The sequence below is a fragment of the Patiria miniata genome, unplaced genomic scaffold (genome assembly GCF_015706575.1).
Source record: "Patiria miniata isolate m_02_andy unplaced genomic scaffold, ASM1570657v1 HiC_scaffold_1, whole genome shotgun sequence".
NCBI lineage: Eukaryota > Metazoa > Echinodermata > Asteroidea > Valvatida > Asterinidae > Patiria > Patiria miniata.
Window position 1 is genome coordinate 23,631,810 of NW_024037047.1, and position 12,745 is coordinate 23,644,554.

Below are 12,745 nucleotides of genomic sequence, written 5' to 3' on the forward strand. Positions count from 1 at the left end.
ATTACTGTTCGACGCTGAGCACATGTATGGCATTATGGAACTTTCGAAAATCCAATGGACTAAAATAAAGTGTAAAAATGAGTGAGTATTGGTGAAAAAGTGGTTGCTCGTCAGGCTGGCAACCTGCAACTTTTGGTTGTCCGACAAAATATTTTGGTTGTCCTGGGACGTCGGGCAGCCGATTTCTATAAATCTTAATCATTGTTGAGGCGGCAGTTGTACAGGGAGTCCTTTGGATTGAGAAGTGACTGTCTTCGCTTTTCAAGCTAGAGACTTACCCAACGTTGGACTTTTTGTCTTGCTGATTTCGTGGAGGATGACGTGGAAAAGCGGGGAGAAGCTCGGAGATCTGCGTAACTCTTCTTGCTTCTCTGTGTCACTCTGCAGTCAAGGAAGGGGGGGAAAGCAGTAAAATAACAAAAGAAGGTCGGCTGGAAAGGGATTCCATATTTTCACTGGACCCTTCTACAGCATGGAATAAGTAATCCATTTAATTAACAAACAAAACAACACACACATACTGGAATTTGTATCCTTGTCATGCTCGTGAACTCATTTCTTTGTTCTCGTGTACTGAAGTTTTTGAGTTTGAAAGTGTACTTTCAAAATGGTCCTATTTTAACCAGAATTGATTTCTTGGGCTGAAATTCAGACTTAATATCCAAAATACTTCAGTTTGCGACGGACCAACACACCTGGGAAATTCCTAGTTTTTGAGTAAAATCCATATATCTATTTCGTGATAACCTTGTGGAGATGTATTCACCTTTTGTTCCCTATTGTGCACATGTCTCTACAGGGTACCATGTACCAGATCACACACACAAACAAATCTGAAGAATGCATAAGACTTAACAAACTAGTGCAACAGAAATGCCCCTCTACACTTTATAGATCTGTCATATTGGAGCCTTCTTTAGGCCTTTTCACACTCGACAAATCTCGGGGTCGACGCAGGGTGGAAAACTTGCAAATTTTCAACCGCCCCGACAATCCTGCATGAACCCCGAGATGGATTTTGCCCCGGGTTGAACTCAACCCTGCTCCAGACCAGGGTTGAGATTTTCGACCCCGGTTGAAACTCTCACCAGGGTTCAAAACAGCAGCGACCGAACAAAATAAGCTTGGTTTGCATAAAAAAGTTTTGGGATGGATTGCAGGATTGAAAAATCAAAAACTCAACCTGTGGCGGCACTCGGTTAGCCCAGGGTCAAGTTCAACTCGGGTTGCACAGGATTACACATGCATAGACATCTTGGGCATTCATTTTAAAAATGTTTTTTTTACTGCAAATTATCAGGTGGGTTTAGTTGACGTCCGTTGGCTGTGAAAGGAAGGCTGGGGTAGTGGGAAGGTGGGGGAGGGAGAGGAGGAGAATTAGCAGAAGACACTTACCACCAGACTTAGACTGACCAATACCCTGTTCATTCCCTTAGTGGCGTGTGTCGCGTAGCAGTCTGTCTCACAGTTGGTGCAGGTCCTAACGACCCACTCCCCGACGCTGCTTCGTCTGATTAAACACTTCTGCTCCTGAACAAATAAAATTAGGAAACAAACAAAATAAACATTAACCCTAACTTGCTACTCTTAACTTTTTTACTGAGTACTGGACCAAGTCCGCCACAATCTATCAATCACACTGCTTCCAATGCATGCTTTGCTTTAGGCCTCCAGGCCCAAGTCCATCATACTCCATCAATATTTAGTCAAACCAGGCCTGCAGGCCCAAATCCATCATACTCCATCAATATTTAGTCAAACCAGTCCTCCATGACCAAGTCCATCATACTCCATCAATATTTAGTCAAACCAGGCCTCCAGGCCCAAGTCCATCATACTCCATCAATATTTAGTCAAACCAGTCCTGCAGGCCCAAGTCCATCATACTCCACCAATATTTAGTCAAACCAGGCCTGCAGGACCAAGTCCCCCAAAATCCACCAAAATAGGGGGATGGATTTTGATGGAGCTGGGGAGGTTAGAGTTAATAAACCAACTGAAACAACAATCCAACATTACATGTTTCTAAAACCAAGGAATCAGTTGACCCATCCTAGCTCTATGGTTGACCAAATTGTCAGATTATTTGAGCTTGCCTATTTTTGTTTCTCCATTCTTCAATTCACAAGGCTTGGCATACAATGTACAGATGCAGGCAACTACATGTATCAGTAGCTGTGAAATTCATTTGAGGAATAACAGGCCTTGGCAAAAACACACTGGGTGCTGGAAAAGGAAAATTTGGTGAACTTTCCAAGAAAGCCTACCAGGTAATTAGTTGATCAAATCTACAGATAATCTGCTCAGCACTGGAGTGACTGCACAGTACAAGCAACTCTTTGCATGAATTAACCTCTCAGTGTGTACATAACTGAATAGAGTTTGTTTTTAAACTGGACCTGTTTTCAGCATATACATATTGACATTTCAGGCTAGATGACCACAGTTTGATCAGGTCAAGCTATTGGTTTGTTTACCCACACTGCCAGGAGACCTGGGGCTTGTGATTAGTGACAGATAATCCTGTGGGTTTTAGCAGGAAATGGCAACAGTAAACAGAATTTTGTGGTGGGGGGTGGGACATTCTAGGGAAGGGGGTAGGGATGGGGCTTTGTTCAAAGGGGGGGGGGGGATTTCTGTTCAGTTTAAAGGGGAAATGGGGAGGGATTAGCCATGTCTTTCACGGAAATTTCTTGAACATATTGAATGTACAATGTACATGTACACGTGCATGTCAAATGTACATGTACATGTACAGTAAGCAGTTTTCTTGAAAAAGAGATAATACTGGTACTGTTAATAGAAATTTCCAATGGGACTTAGTCTAAAGATAGAATACTGGTGCAATGAGAGTACATGTGTGTAAACGAATGCACAGTGTTCACAGTTGTAAGAAAACCCAAGTAAGGAAATGCTTTTACAGAGGCAGTGAATTGCTTGTGTAAAGTTCTGTGAGGCAAAGAAAAAAAAAAAAAGGAAGCAGTCTCCAACTGCTTCCTTTTTTTCCAGCCGGCCTTTCCTTTTTGAAAATCATAAATAAGATATGAACAGTATTTTGTCTTGTGTATTTGTTTCCAGCCAAATTGTAGCTACATGTACATGTACAATACCATGTACATTTTGTAACACGACTAGGCCCTATACTACAATGTATGCAAGTTCCCAACTGGTAGAAATTCCTCTGGAAACAAGTATCGCCAGCAAAAGATCGAGACAATAGAAGAATCCATCACCATCTTGGAAAATTCACCATCTGGTTGCCTCTGTCTTTTTTTTCTCAAATACCCTGGATGAGAAAGTATTTTTTTTTAACTTTGTCTTATAAAATTTCAAACTCTTATCCCTTACTCCCCAGCATGATTTACTAGGAACCATACCCATCCTGGCAAATTCCAACACCATATGGGAAACTGCACACACATATTTCTGACTTTGATTCTGGAGGTGTGCCAACCCAATGTAAAAGACTGTCAGTTTAGGGGTACTGTACCCATCCTGACAGATTCCAACAAAACATGCCATTGGGGTCCAAGTTGATGGGTTGAGTTCTGTTAGGATTTATTGTGAATTTCCAGAAAGTAGGCCTATACAGTTTGTACACCTCTGGTTCTTGTCAGTACAACATGTACATTGTACATGTACGTGTACATGTACGTATACATGTACATGTACGTGTACATGTACGTACATTGTAGCAGTGTATTACACTGCACAAACAACACAGACGTGAATCGAAGTTTCAGCTCAGTGGATATTACACTTATTGAGAAAACAGTGAAAAACCTTGCACTTTATGATCACAAAAAACGATTTTGTTAATACAGTCAAATCGTTGGAAATCACAAACATTTCTTGATTTCTTCTAATGGACAGCAAGCAAATGAAAGAATTTCAAAGGGTATTTAGTGCCAGTACCATATTAAAAAAAACCTAACGTCCTAGCCATTACTTTGGGCTATAGAACTGAGTACTACAAAAATTATGTATGCAGGCACCAAATACCAACAAATACTATGAGTGCTGTGCCCACTTATATACTTAAGCACTGCATACATGTACATGTACTTCAGTTTACTTCAACCAGTAGTAGTATTTTGTAGCTTTAGATGCAGTTCTGGTTAAAACAAGTAAGAATTTTTTGAAAATAATTTGCTACTGTAGGTTTCTATTGGTATAAATGCAAACGATGCCTTTTAGGAATCTTAGAATGCCATTTTACCTTGTATTTGATCCCCGCACATTCAAATTCTCCACAAAGCACGCTCACTTCTGTCCTAGTTTCAAAACCACGCCACTTTGTGAGAGTCGCGTGCATGTCACAAGAGCTGCACGTGCCCCGACCGTTTGCAAAACACAACACGCCATTTCACAGAAAAAAGCTCGCACTGCTATTAGGCGTGGACTTTGGATGATGTAAACATTGTGTGTGTTTCGTCACGTCGTTTCTGGATTGCGGGCACTTTACCCTCACCGGTTGGACACAGAATGAATCATTAACAAGAAATCGATAACTCCCTTGACTTCTCAGTATTTGCAAAATGTCTAGACTATGAGGTGCACGTGTACATTTTGCAATCGCTATGCACGCGTTACAACCCTTGGGGTCAAAACTAAAAAAGAAAAAAATATTCTCGATCACATGTTCAATTTGCACAATATCCCAAAGACTGGACTACATATCGTACATGTACATGTACCGTACACGGTACATGTATGTGTACATTTGTACATGTCTGAGCTGATGTGCACATAACTGTATTTTCAAATGGCATGTAATTGGAAGCAGAACTAATTTTTTGTTTGGCCTTAAGTGACTTTCAAACAAGGTGCAGTCAGAGTGTTGAATCTCAGACTCTCGGTCTGGGCACGATTGTCACCCCCACCCCCACCTTCCACACCCTCCATCCCCCCCCCCCCCCAAAAGATATTAGTCTTCGTACTTAAAGGGAATATACATCATTTGCTTTTGCTGTAATTTTCAGAAATGGATGGAATTGGGGGGTTGGAAATATATGGGCAATTCTCCATGGGAGAGCAAAAAATGTCAAAAATAAATATTTACATATTAAACCTTTTTTGTACTTTTTCCAGACCTCAATTAAATGGGGAATTCAGTTCAAAAAACGAAATTAAAAAAAAATACATATTTCTGGTAAAAACAGTGATTTTTGCAATTTATGATTAAAAACGTTCAGATTTGGTAAAAAAATAAAATTTTGTGTATGTATTACTTTCTGAATTATAGGGAAAAGATTTGATTTATTTTATGATGTTACAAGTTACTAACATTACTCAGGGTCATTAAAAAAAAATCTAAAAATATAAATATAAATATATATATAGTGTAGGCCTTCATTTAAAAATGTCAAAATTAGCACGTAATTCCGTTACCGAAAAAATGGCAAAAGTTACTTATTTCACAAATTTTCTTGTTTTTTTTCTACAAATCATGTATGTTGAGAAAAGACCCTACTATAAACATAAATGAAAAATAAAAACTTTAAAATAGTAATTTCTTGGCATTTTTCCAAGTGGTAACGGAATTACGAAACGGTAACGGAATTACGGTAACGGAATTACGCATGCACAAAGTATGCACACTTCCCCCAGATTATGTACATTAAATAGGAGATTTACATGTAAACCTTGGACAATAACTTTAAATACTAAATTACTTGTTAAATCATTTCCCTCTTTAATTTGCTATTATACAATTAAAAATAATCAGGTGTTCCATTGATATTTTTTACTTTTACTTTTTTTTTTTTACTATTTAAAAAATGCTAATAGTTGTTTGGATGCTTAAAGGGAACATATATTTGCAAACATCAGAAAATAAAACTACCAAGTTTTTACGAAATACCTTACTAGGATGTTGGTAAATGACAGTCTAAAGCATCCTGTAAAATTATGGCACCTGGTGTGAAGTAATTTTCAAAAAAAAAGGATATTTTTGTATACATTTCCAACGGTGGTCGGCCAACCACCGTTGGAAAAACCTAACTATTTTTCAACTACTGCTCCAACTTTACACTCTTTCCAGTCCAAATTTTGTTTGCTACCGGGTATTTGTTACATGTTCATGAACGGGTGCAGGCCAGCTAGTCTGGTTCCCTTACCCTCCACTTTTCCAGCATCTATAAATTGATCCATTTTACCTTTAGTGGAGTCAAGGAACCAGACTACTTGAACAGTTTTGTTTTTCTTGGTTTTCCAGCATTTTCGAACGCAAAACTTCAAACATGTCAGTGTAACAATATTTGATCTATTATACTAACCCCTCAAATAGTTCATTTCTGAAAATTACAGCAAAAGCCAATGATGTACATGTACATTCCCTTTAAATATGTTGCCAAAGCCGTTGTCTGGTACCAAGAGAAAATATATTCCACAACAAGTATATGAAAGTTGAGTACCAGACTGTACTTGTACTTCTACTTGGCATAACTTAACATCTTCCCTTGCTCAGAGATGCCAACCAGTACAGTTTTATTGTATTTTCCACGATAAACTAGTGAAATACGATAATACAGTTGTTCATAGTAAAATTTGATTTTCGTTAAAAAATAAATATACATTGCTAACAGCCAATGCAGGCATCACCAGACTGCTTTCATTTGACCTTGACCTTTGACCTAAAAAGTGAAGCCCAGACATGTATAGGCCTACATTTACATTTTGATCTGCTAATTTTCACTGAGCTTTCCCCTTGTGGCATTTTATATACTTCTAAAATTTGTATTGTGATGAGTTTATGTTGAATTCAATGTTAATGTATTGCATTTACCTATTACATGTAAACCTATGGCGTAATTCCGTTACCGCCCAGACGTAATTCCGTTACCGTGATTAAAATGCAAATTATGAAAAGAGTGATTATTTTTTCAACTTTGTTCTGCATTGTAGTTAACAACACCCCTGAACTCTACAAATAACAGGTAGTGTCCAATTTTAAAATTTCAAAACTTCAGAGAGTTTTATTAATTTATGCGAGAACTCTAATATGCTTGTCCTCCGTCCGTAATTCCGTTACCGATATTAAGCTCCGCCCCTTAAAGGGTAATCTTGTGGGATTTTTTTTTTTTTAGCGGTCAATCAATTCTACTGGGTCTTGGCTCCCTTTCCATGTTTAGATTAGTTGCCTAGCATTGAACATATTTTCTTGGGAAAGAATAATCCTTGACAAAGTGACAAAATTCCGTAATTCCGTTACCAAAGAATTGCCCATATAGCAAATATAGTTACGCTGACTTTTTTGAGGTTTTGGGTTCGAAAATGCTATAAAAACCAAGAAAAACAATCAATTTCTTGTAGTCTGGTTCCCTGACTCCATTTAAGAAGAAACGGAGCAGTTTACATTGTATTGGGGAATTGTAAGGTCAGGGAACCAGTCTAGCTGGCTTGTACCTGTTCATAGGTGTGTAATCAATTGCAAACAAGTGCGATGGTCAACTGGGGCCAGTATTTGAGAAAAAAAAACAGTTTTTCCCAACGCTGATCGGCTGATCAGCGTTGGAAATTGATACAAAAATAGCACTTTTTTTTGAAAATGACAGTATACCTGGTGCCATGATTTTACAGGATGCTTTACACTGTCATTCACTAACAGTCCAGCAAGGTATTTCAAAATGATTCGGTAGTTTTATTTTCTGATGTTTGCAAATGTTGTATTTTCCCTTTAAGTGAAAAAAAGGTATCAGCTGGAAGTTTGAACTAAATGCACTGTCATTTTTGAGACGGACATTAGTACATTACCCCTCCAACATGGCATGGTGTGTCAAGAGTGTCTCATACTCTTCATGGCTTCGACACAAGGGTACGTCAAGTCATGATTTGGTGTGTCTAACAATTTATAGGGTGCGTCACTTTTCCTCAGTAGATGCATTACAAATCTGTTAAAGGTGGGTCAAAAATGTTGCTTAATAGCGTCAATTGTGTACATTTGGTGCGTCACTCCTCTGACGCAGGGTGTGTGTACAACTTGGTAGATTTCACAAAAGGATGACGCTATTATTTGGACAATGACACACCATTCCCACGGTCATGGGGTGTATCATATAATTGACAGCCCTGTACATTACCTCGGATATGCCGCCCAGGTCCAGCTGTATTTCGGCCACCTGACCCTTGAAGAAATCCACGTCCCGTTCCCCGGCTGGTAATCTCAGAGCGGAAGGGTCCAGCGGCTCAGGCTTGGCTTTGGTGTGGACGCTGATGTTGAGACACTTGCACGTTAATCTGCCCATGGTGTTGATTGGTTAAATACCTGGAAGAGAGGAGGAGTTTTATAAGCAGGGATGCGAGTGTTAATGGAATAAAGGAATACATTGCATGAGGATGCTTACATCATGTTGCAAATAGGCCAAAAAATAAAATAGTTCTGCTTCCGGTTTCCCTACCTAACCAATTCTGACAGTCCCTACCCTAATTTTTTTATTGGAAAAATGAGAAAAAAAACACCCAAAACCATCAATTTCTACCTCTTACATGTACCCTTGAATACACGCAGACGCCTCCATATGATCGTACACAAACAATATTTGCAAAAAAAAAAATAATAATTCCCTACCTACCTACAATGTACATGTACCCTATTTTCAAATGCCATGTAATCGGAAGCAGAAGTATTTTTTTTTTTGGCCTTATCGTTTGTTCGACTCATGTGCCGTATGGTACGTGGGTTCGAACCCCGACGGAAACATGGTGCGTGTGTTCTTGGGCAAGACACTTTACTACAATTGCCTCTCTCAACCGAGGAGTATAAATGGGTACCTGTGAGGATAGAGACCAGAATAATATACATGTACAACCATCAGTGCTTTTTGTACTTAAACACGATTTCGAAATACATTGTACAGTCACGTACATCATTTTCAACATGTGCGGCTGTTGCGAAATCACAATCACTCCACACCATGCACACTATGGTGTGACATTTAGCCATCAGCCGTCTCAAATTAAACTGCCCATTCCATCAAATTTTAACTATTTTACCAGACCTGATATGTTACTCTGTGCACGTGGTCCACATTTTCTACAAAAGTTCAAAGTTCATGTTGATTGACTTCCATTCAAATCAACGTTAAGAAAAGAGCTGAAACACAACAATGGGTTACGGAAGGCGTCAAAGTGCCCGCAGAATCCATTTCACAGAATCTGGCATTTACTAACACATTGTCGTAAAGGTTGGTATCTTAAAATTTCTATGCAAATAAGCCCCCTACACCGGGGGTTTGTGTGGAAAATGTCAGACGATTAAATGTATTATGCCCCATCACGCTCAATTAACTTCGGCAGCGACCGCAAGCCTCATTTTAAAGAATAAGTTAAGACAGGATCAAGGTACCGGTACCAACTTTTACAACAACATAATTACAACATTACTAGTAATTACTACATGTACATGTAGTAATGAGATCAATCTGAAGCCTCAAATGTATTGTATTTATTGCCGAATTTATTGCTCGCATACCGGTACCATAGACAATTGCTATGCAAAGAGATATTCAATAGAGTTGGGATCAAATGTGGTGGGAAGGGGAAAAAAGGTAATGGAACTTCTGTTATTTGGAACTTTTTTTATTTTACAGTAAATGGCCATCATCAGACATTGCCCCATACCCATGCAGCCAAAATACCTGGTACCCTTGCAGACTACACATCTATTGTTCCTGATAACCAGGTCAGGCCTTGACCTGTCTGACCTAGGGGCTGACTATCAGTGTGAGAAACCCAATTACAATGAGGATTACATGTCCAGGTCAACTGTCTGGTTTTTGAGAGTGTAATTTGAATCAGTCCGAGACCCCATGAGTGGGGATAAAAATGCCAAACAAGATTGGGCAAATTTTTCACACCCTTGCTACGAAATTAATTCAGCAAAATTCTCTTGGACAAAGCTGAGGACTTTAAAGTATTTCGCTAGCTTTGTACATGTAGGAGTGCCAAGTTAAACAATAAAGGGAGCTTTTGTCAACCTTGTGCGCCAGTGAATCAAGCCGACTGAAGTATTTTTAAGAATAAAAAAATCCTGCTACATTTGTAGTCCCATCATGATCTTTGAAATGTAAAAGTTGGTGGGAACCGTATGTTCAGACCAGTCCTGGTCCCGATCCCTCCACTGTTGTTCAAAATAAATAGATTAATCATGATGCAGCAGGGAACAGTCTTGGGGAGCCAGGTTGGCGTAGCGGTACTTTCCTCGCCTTCCACCGCTGTGACCCGGGTTCGAATCCCGCCTGGGCCAATATGTGGATTGGGTTTTCAGTCCCTGCCTGATTCCGTGGGTTTTCCTCAGAATATTCTTCTGGGCTTTTCCTCCCACCTCTAAAACTGTAATTTCTTCTCATTGTCTTCTCTCCACAGGTTTCTTCAGGCTTGCGAGCTATGTACAGTGCCTAGGGCGTTTTTGAGGAATCCTTGGTTTCATTACCAAAATGATTAATAATAATAATAATAAGTCTTGATCATCTATACCGGTAAGCACATACCTTGTGCAAGACTGGATCAGTTAATGATTCTCCAGCATGCAGCACTGGCATGACTGGGAAAGTTTCATGTGATACAGTATGTGTGTGTGTTTTCTGTCATTCAAAAACCAGGAATGGGAAGAATTCCATACATGGACATCACTAATTTTTCCCTGCAGCGTTCTATCAGCCATCAGACAGCAGTAACGTGTCCAAAAAAGTCCCATTTAGCAGGTAATTGAAGCATTTACTGAGAAGCATTACAGAACCAAGCCCAATCTAATGTATTTTTGGGGTAATTAGCGCCTCTGTGCTCTTATCTGAGATAAAGTAGGTATCCGTTACACTGGGTGGAGCCCAGGACTAGCCGACATTATTGCCACTTCACTGCATCTGTCAATCTGTGAGGAGTGGTTATTATTAGTTACGCAACACACAATACACCGCACACAGACCCTTTACACCCCCCCCCCCCCTGGTCAGCATTATGCCCTTGTGAAGCAATTATTAAGATGTTTATCTCAACTTGAAGGTTCAACAGCATGCCAGCTCTACGTTATTTACTTCGTACACGACTGATGACTAAGATTTGATGTATCATTGTCACCGTTAGGTATACAATTTCCTTAAAACAAATGGATACAACAAAATTGATAAGAAACATTTAAAAAGATACACGAAAAGTTCATTTCAGCTAGCTGCTGTCGTAGATTCTTTTGTATTTTGCACTGAATCACACACTCAATGCATTTATCGACAACTTCCTATAATGTGATTTATTGAGGTACTGATAGTGATATGCCAATGAACATTAGAAGTGTGAAATACAAACTTGCATTGCCGCTGGAACAAACTTTTGCCATGGGGTGCTGGAATAAAGGACGGACAAAATTAATGCGAAAGCGGAGCGCAAAGCCCTTACGTCGTGGCTTAATTTGGAATATACATGTAGGCCTAGATGCTCTGTGGTGCAATCATGGGGCGATTCCTGGCTACTTTCATTTGACTTTTTTAGCAAGGGGCCGCTTTAGTTCTATCTCACCAAACGATGTAGCGCTCGATGTACGGTATTTGCAGTGTTATTTCATTTGTTTGTTACAGAGAATGGCGCATATAAAAGACTTAAAGACCAAATGCATCTTTATGTTTAAGCTCGGTAGATAACAAGTTTTGGGGCTAGACAAGGATTAATCGGTCTACTGAGATTTTATGAGGAAAAAGTTGCAGAGGGTATTTTAGGGAGGAGATCAAAAGGATTTTCCCGCTCCGACGCGAGCGCCCACGTTCCTCCCGTTCTGATCGGGGATTAACCAACTAAACCCAACAATAGGCCCGTTCTCCCGGGGTAGAACGCACGGCTTACCAGGCGCCCAGCGAAGTACCCGAGCTCATTAAAAATCTCATTGTGTGCGTCCTTTGTGATGTTAATGTCCCGTTCTCCCGCGTGCACGGCCGCCAGCAACGGCAGAGGTATGTGAAATACGGCGATGTAAACACATGAAAAGAAACAAGTTTTAAAGGAAATATTCTTACAATAAGGGAAATGGGGCTGTAATATTCATCTTGATGAAACTTCATTGCCACTACGCAAAACCTTTCCACGAATTCGTTTTCTTGTTTAGGAATTTAATTTTAATGTGATTGTTTTCTTTCCAGTTACAGGGAAGTGAAAGTTGACGGTGTAATTCTTCGCGGCGGATGTACATGTACGTGTACGTCGAAACAATATTTTAGATGGCCCAATAATAAAGGCTCAAGAATGCAAACAAATGTGGAATATTATTAACTTCTTTGTTGGGTAGTCGATAATTTTACTGTTGGGGCTATTGGTTTATACCTGCTCAATGCGTTTCACGATTTACACCGAAGAATGGTTTTAAGACATCCAACGAAAAAATGCCCACAAACGATTCACGATTGTTACAATAAAATTGTAAATGTAGCCAGCCTCGCTGATCTGACAGTAGATAATCAGTGGCCAGCTGTGCGTGACATAGTTTAGCAGTGCGTCTTTCGTGAGATCAGCCTGGGGACATTATTTAGTCCATGGGTTAGTTGGCGGGTCTGGCTGGGATCGTAATAATTCAGGAATATTTCCTTCAGTCACTCCATCAGACGTCACTATTGTAAAATGTTGCACATTTCCATTCAAATACACAAAACTATAAAACATGAAAATGTAACTCTACTTTCCGAGACGCCTTCTCAATTCGTTGAGCATTTTAACAGGTTAAATCACTATCCATCTTCAACTATACATCGCCTGCAAGAGATGA

General features: G+C 39.6%; 1 protein-coding gene across 3 annotated transcripts in view; it reads right to left on the bottom strand.

Moving 5' to 3' along the window:
* The window catches only part of LOC119726045, a 32,022-nt gene that overhangs the window by 12,055 nt on the left and 7,222 nt on the right, over window positions 1-12,745 (bottom strand). For all 3 annotated transcript variants that reach the window (XM_038197671.1, XM_038197664.1, XM_038197679.1), the window contains exons 2-4: window positions 8,082-8,266; window positions 1,396-1,530; window positions 279-381 (exon numbers count right to left, since the gene is read on the bottom strand). In XM_038197671.1, the coding sequence (XP_038053599.1) occupies window positions 279-381; window positions 1,396-1,530; window positions 8,082-8,246 (403 nt within the window). In that variant the 5' untranslated portion in view covers window positions 8,247-8,266. The remainder of the gene's footprint in view (window positions 1-278; window positions 382-1,395; window positions 1,531-8,081; window positions 8,267-12,745) is intronic.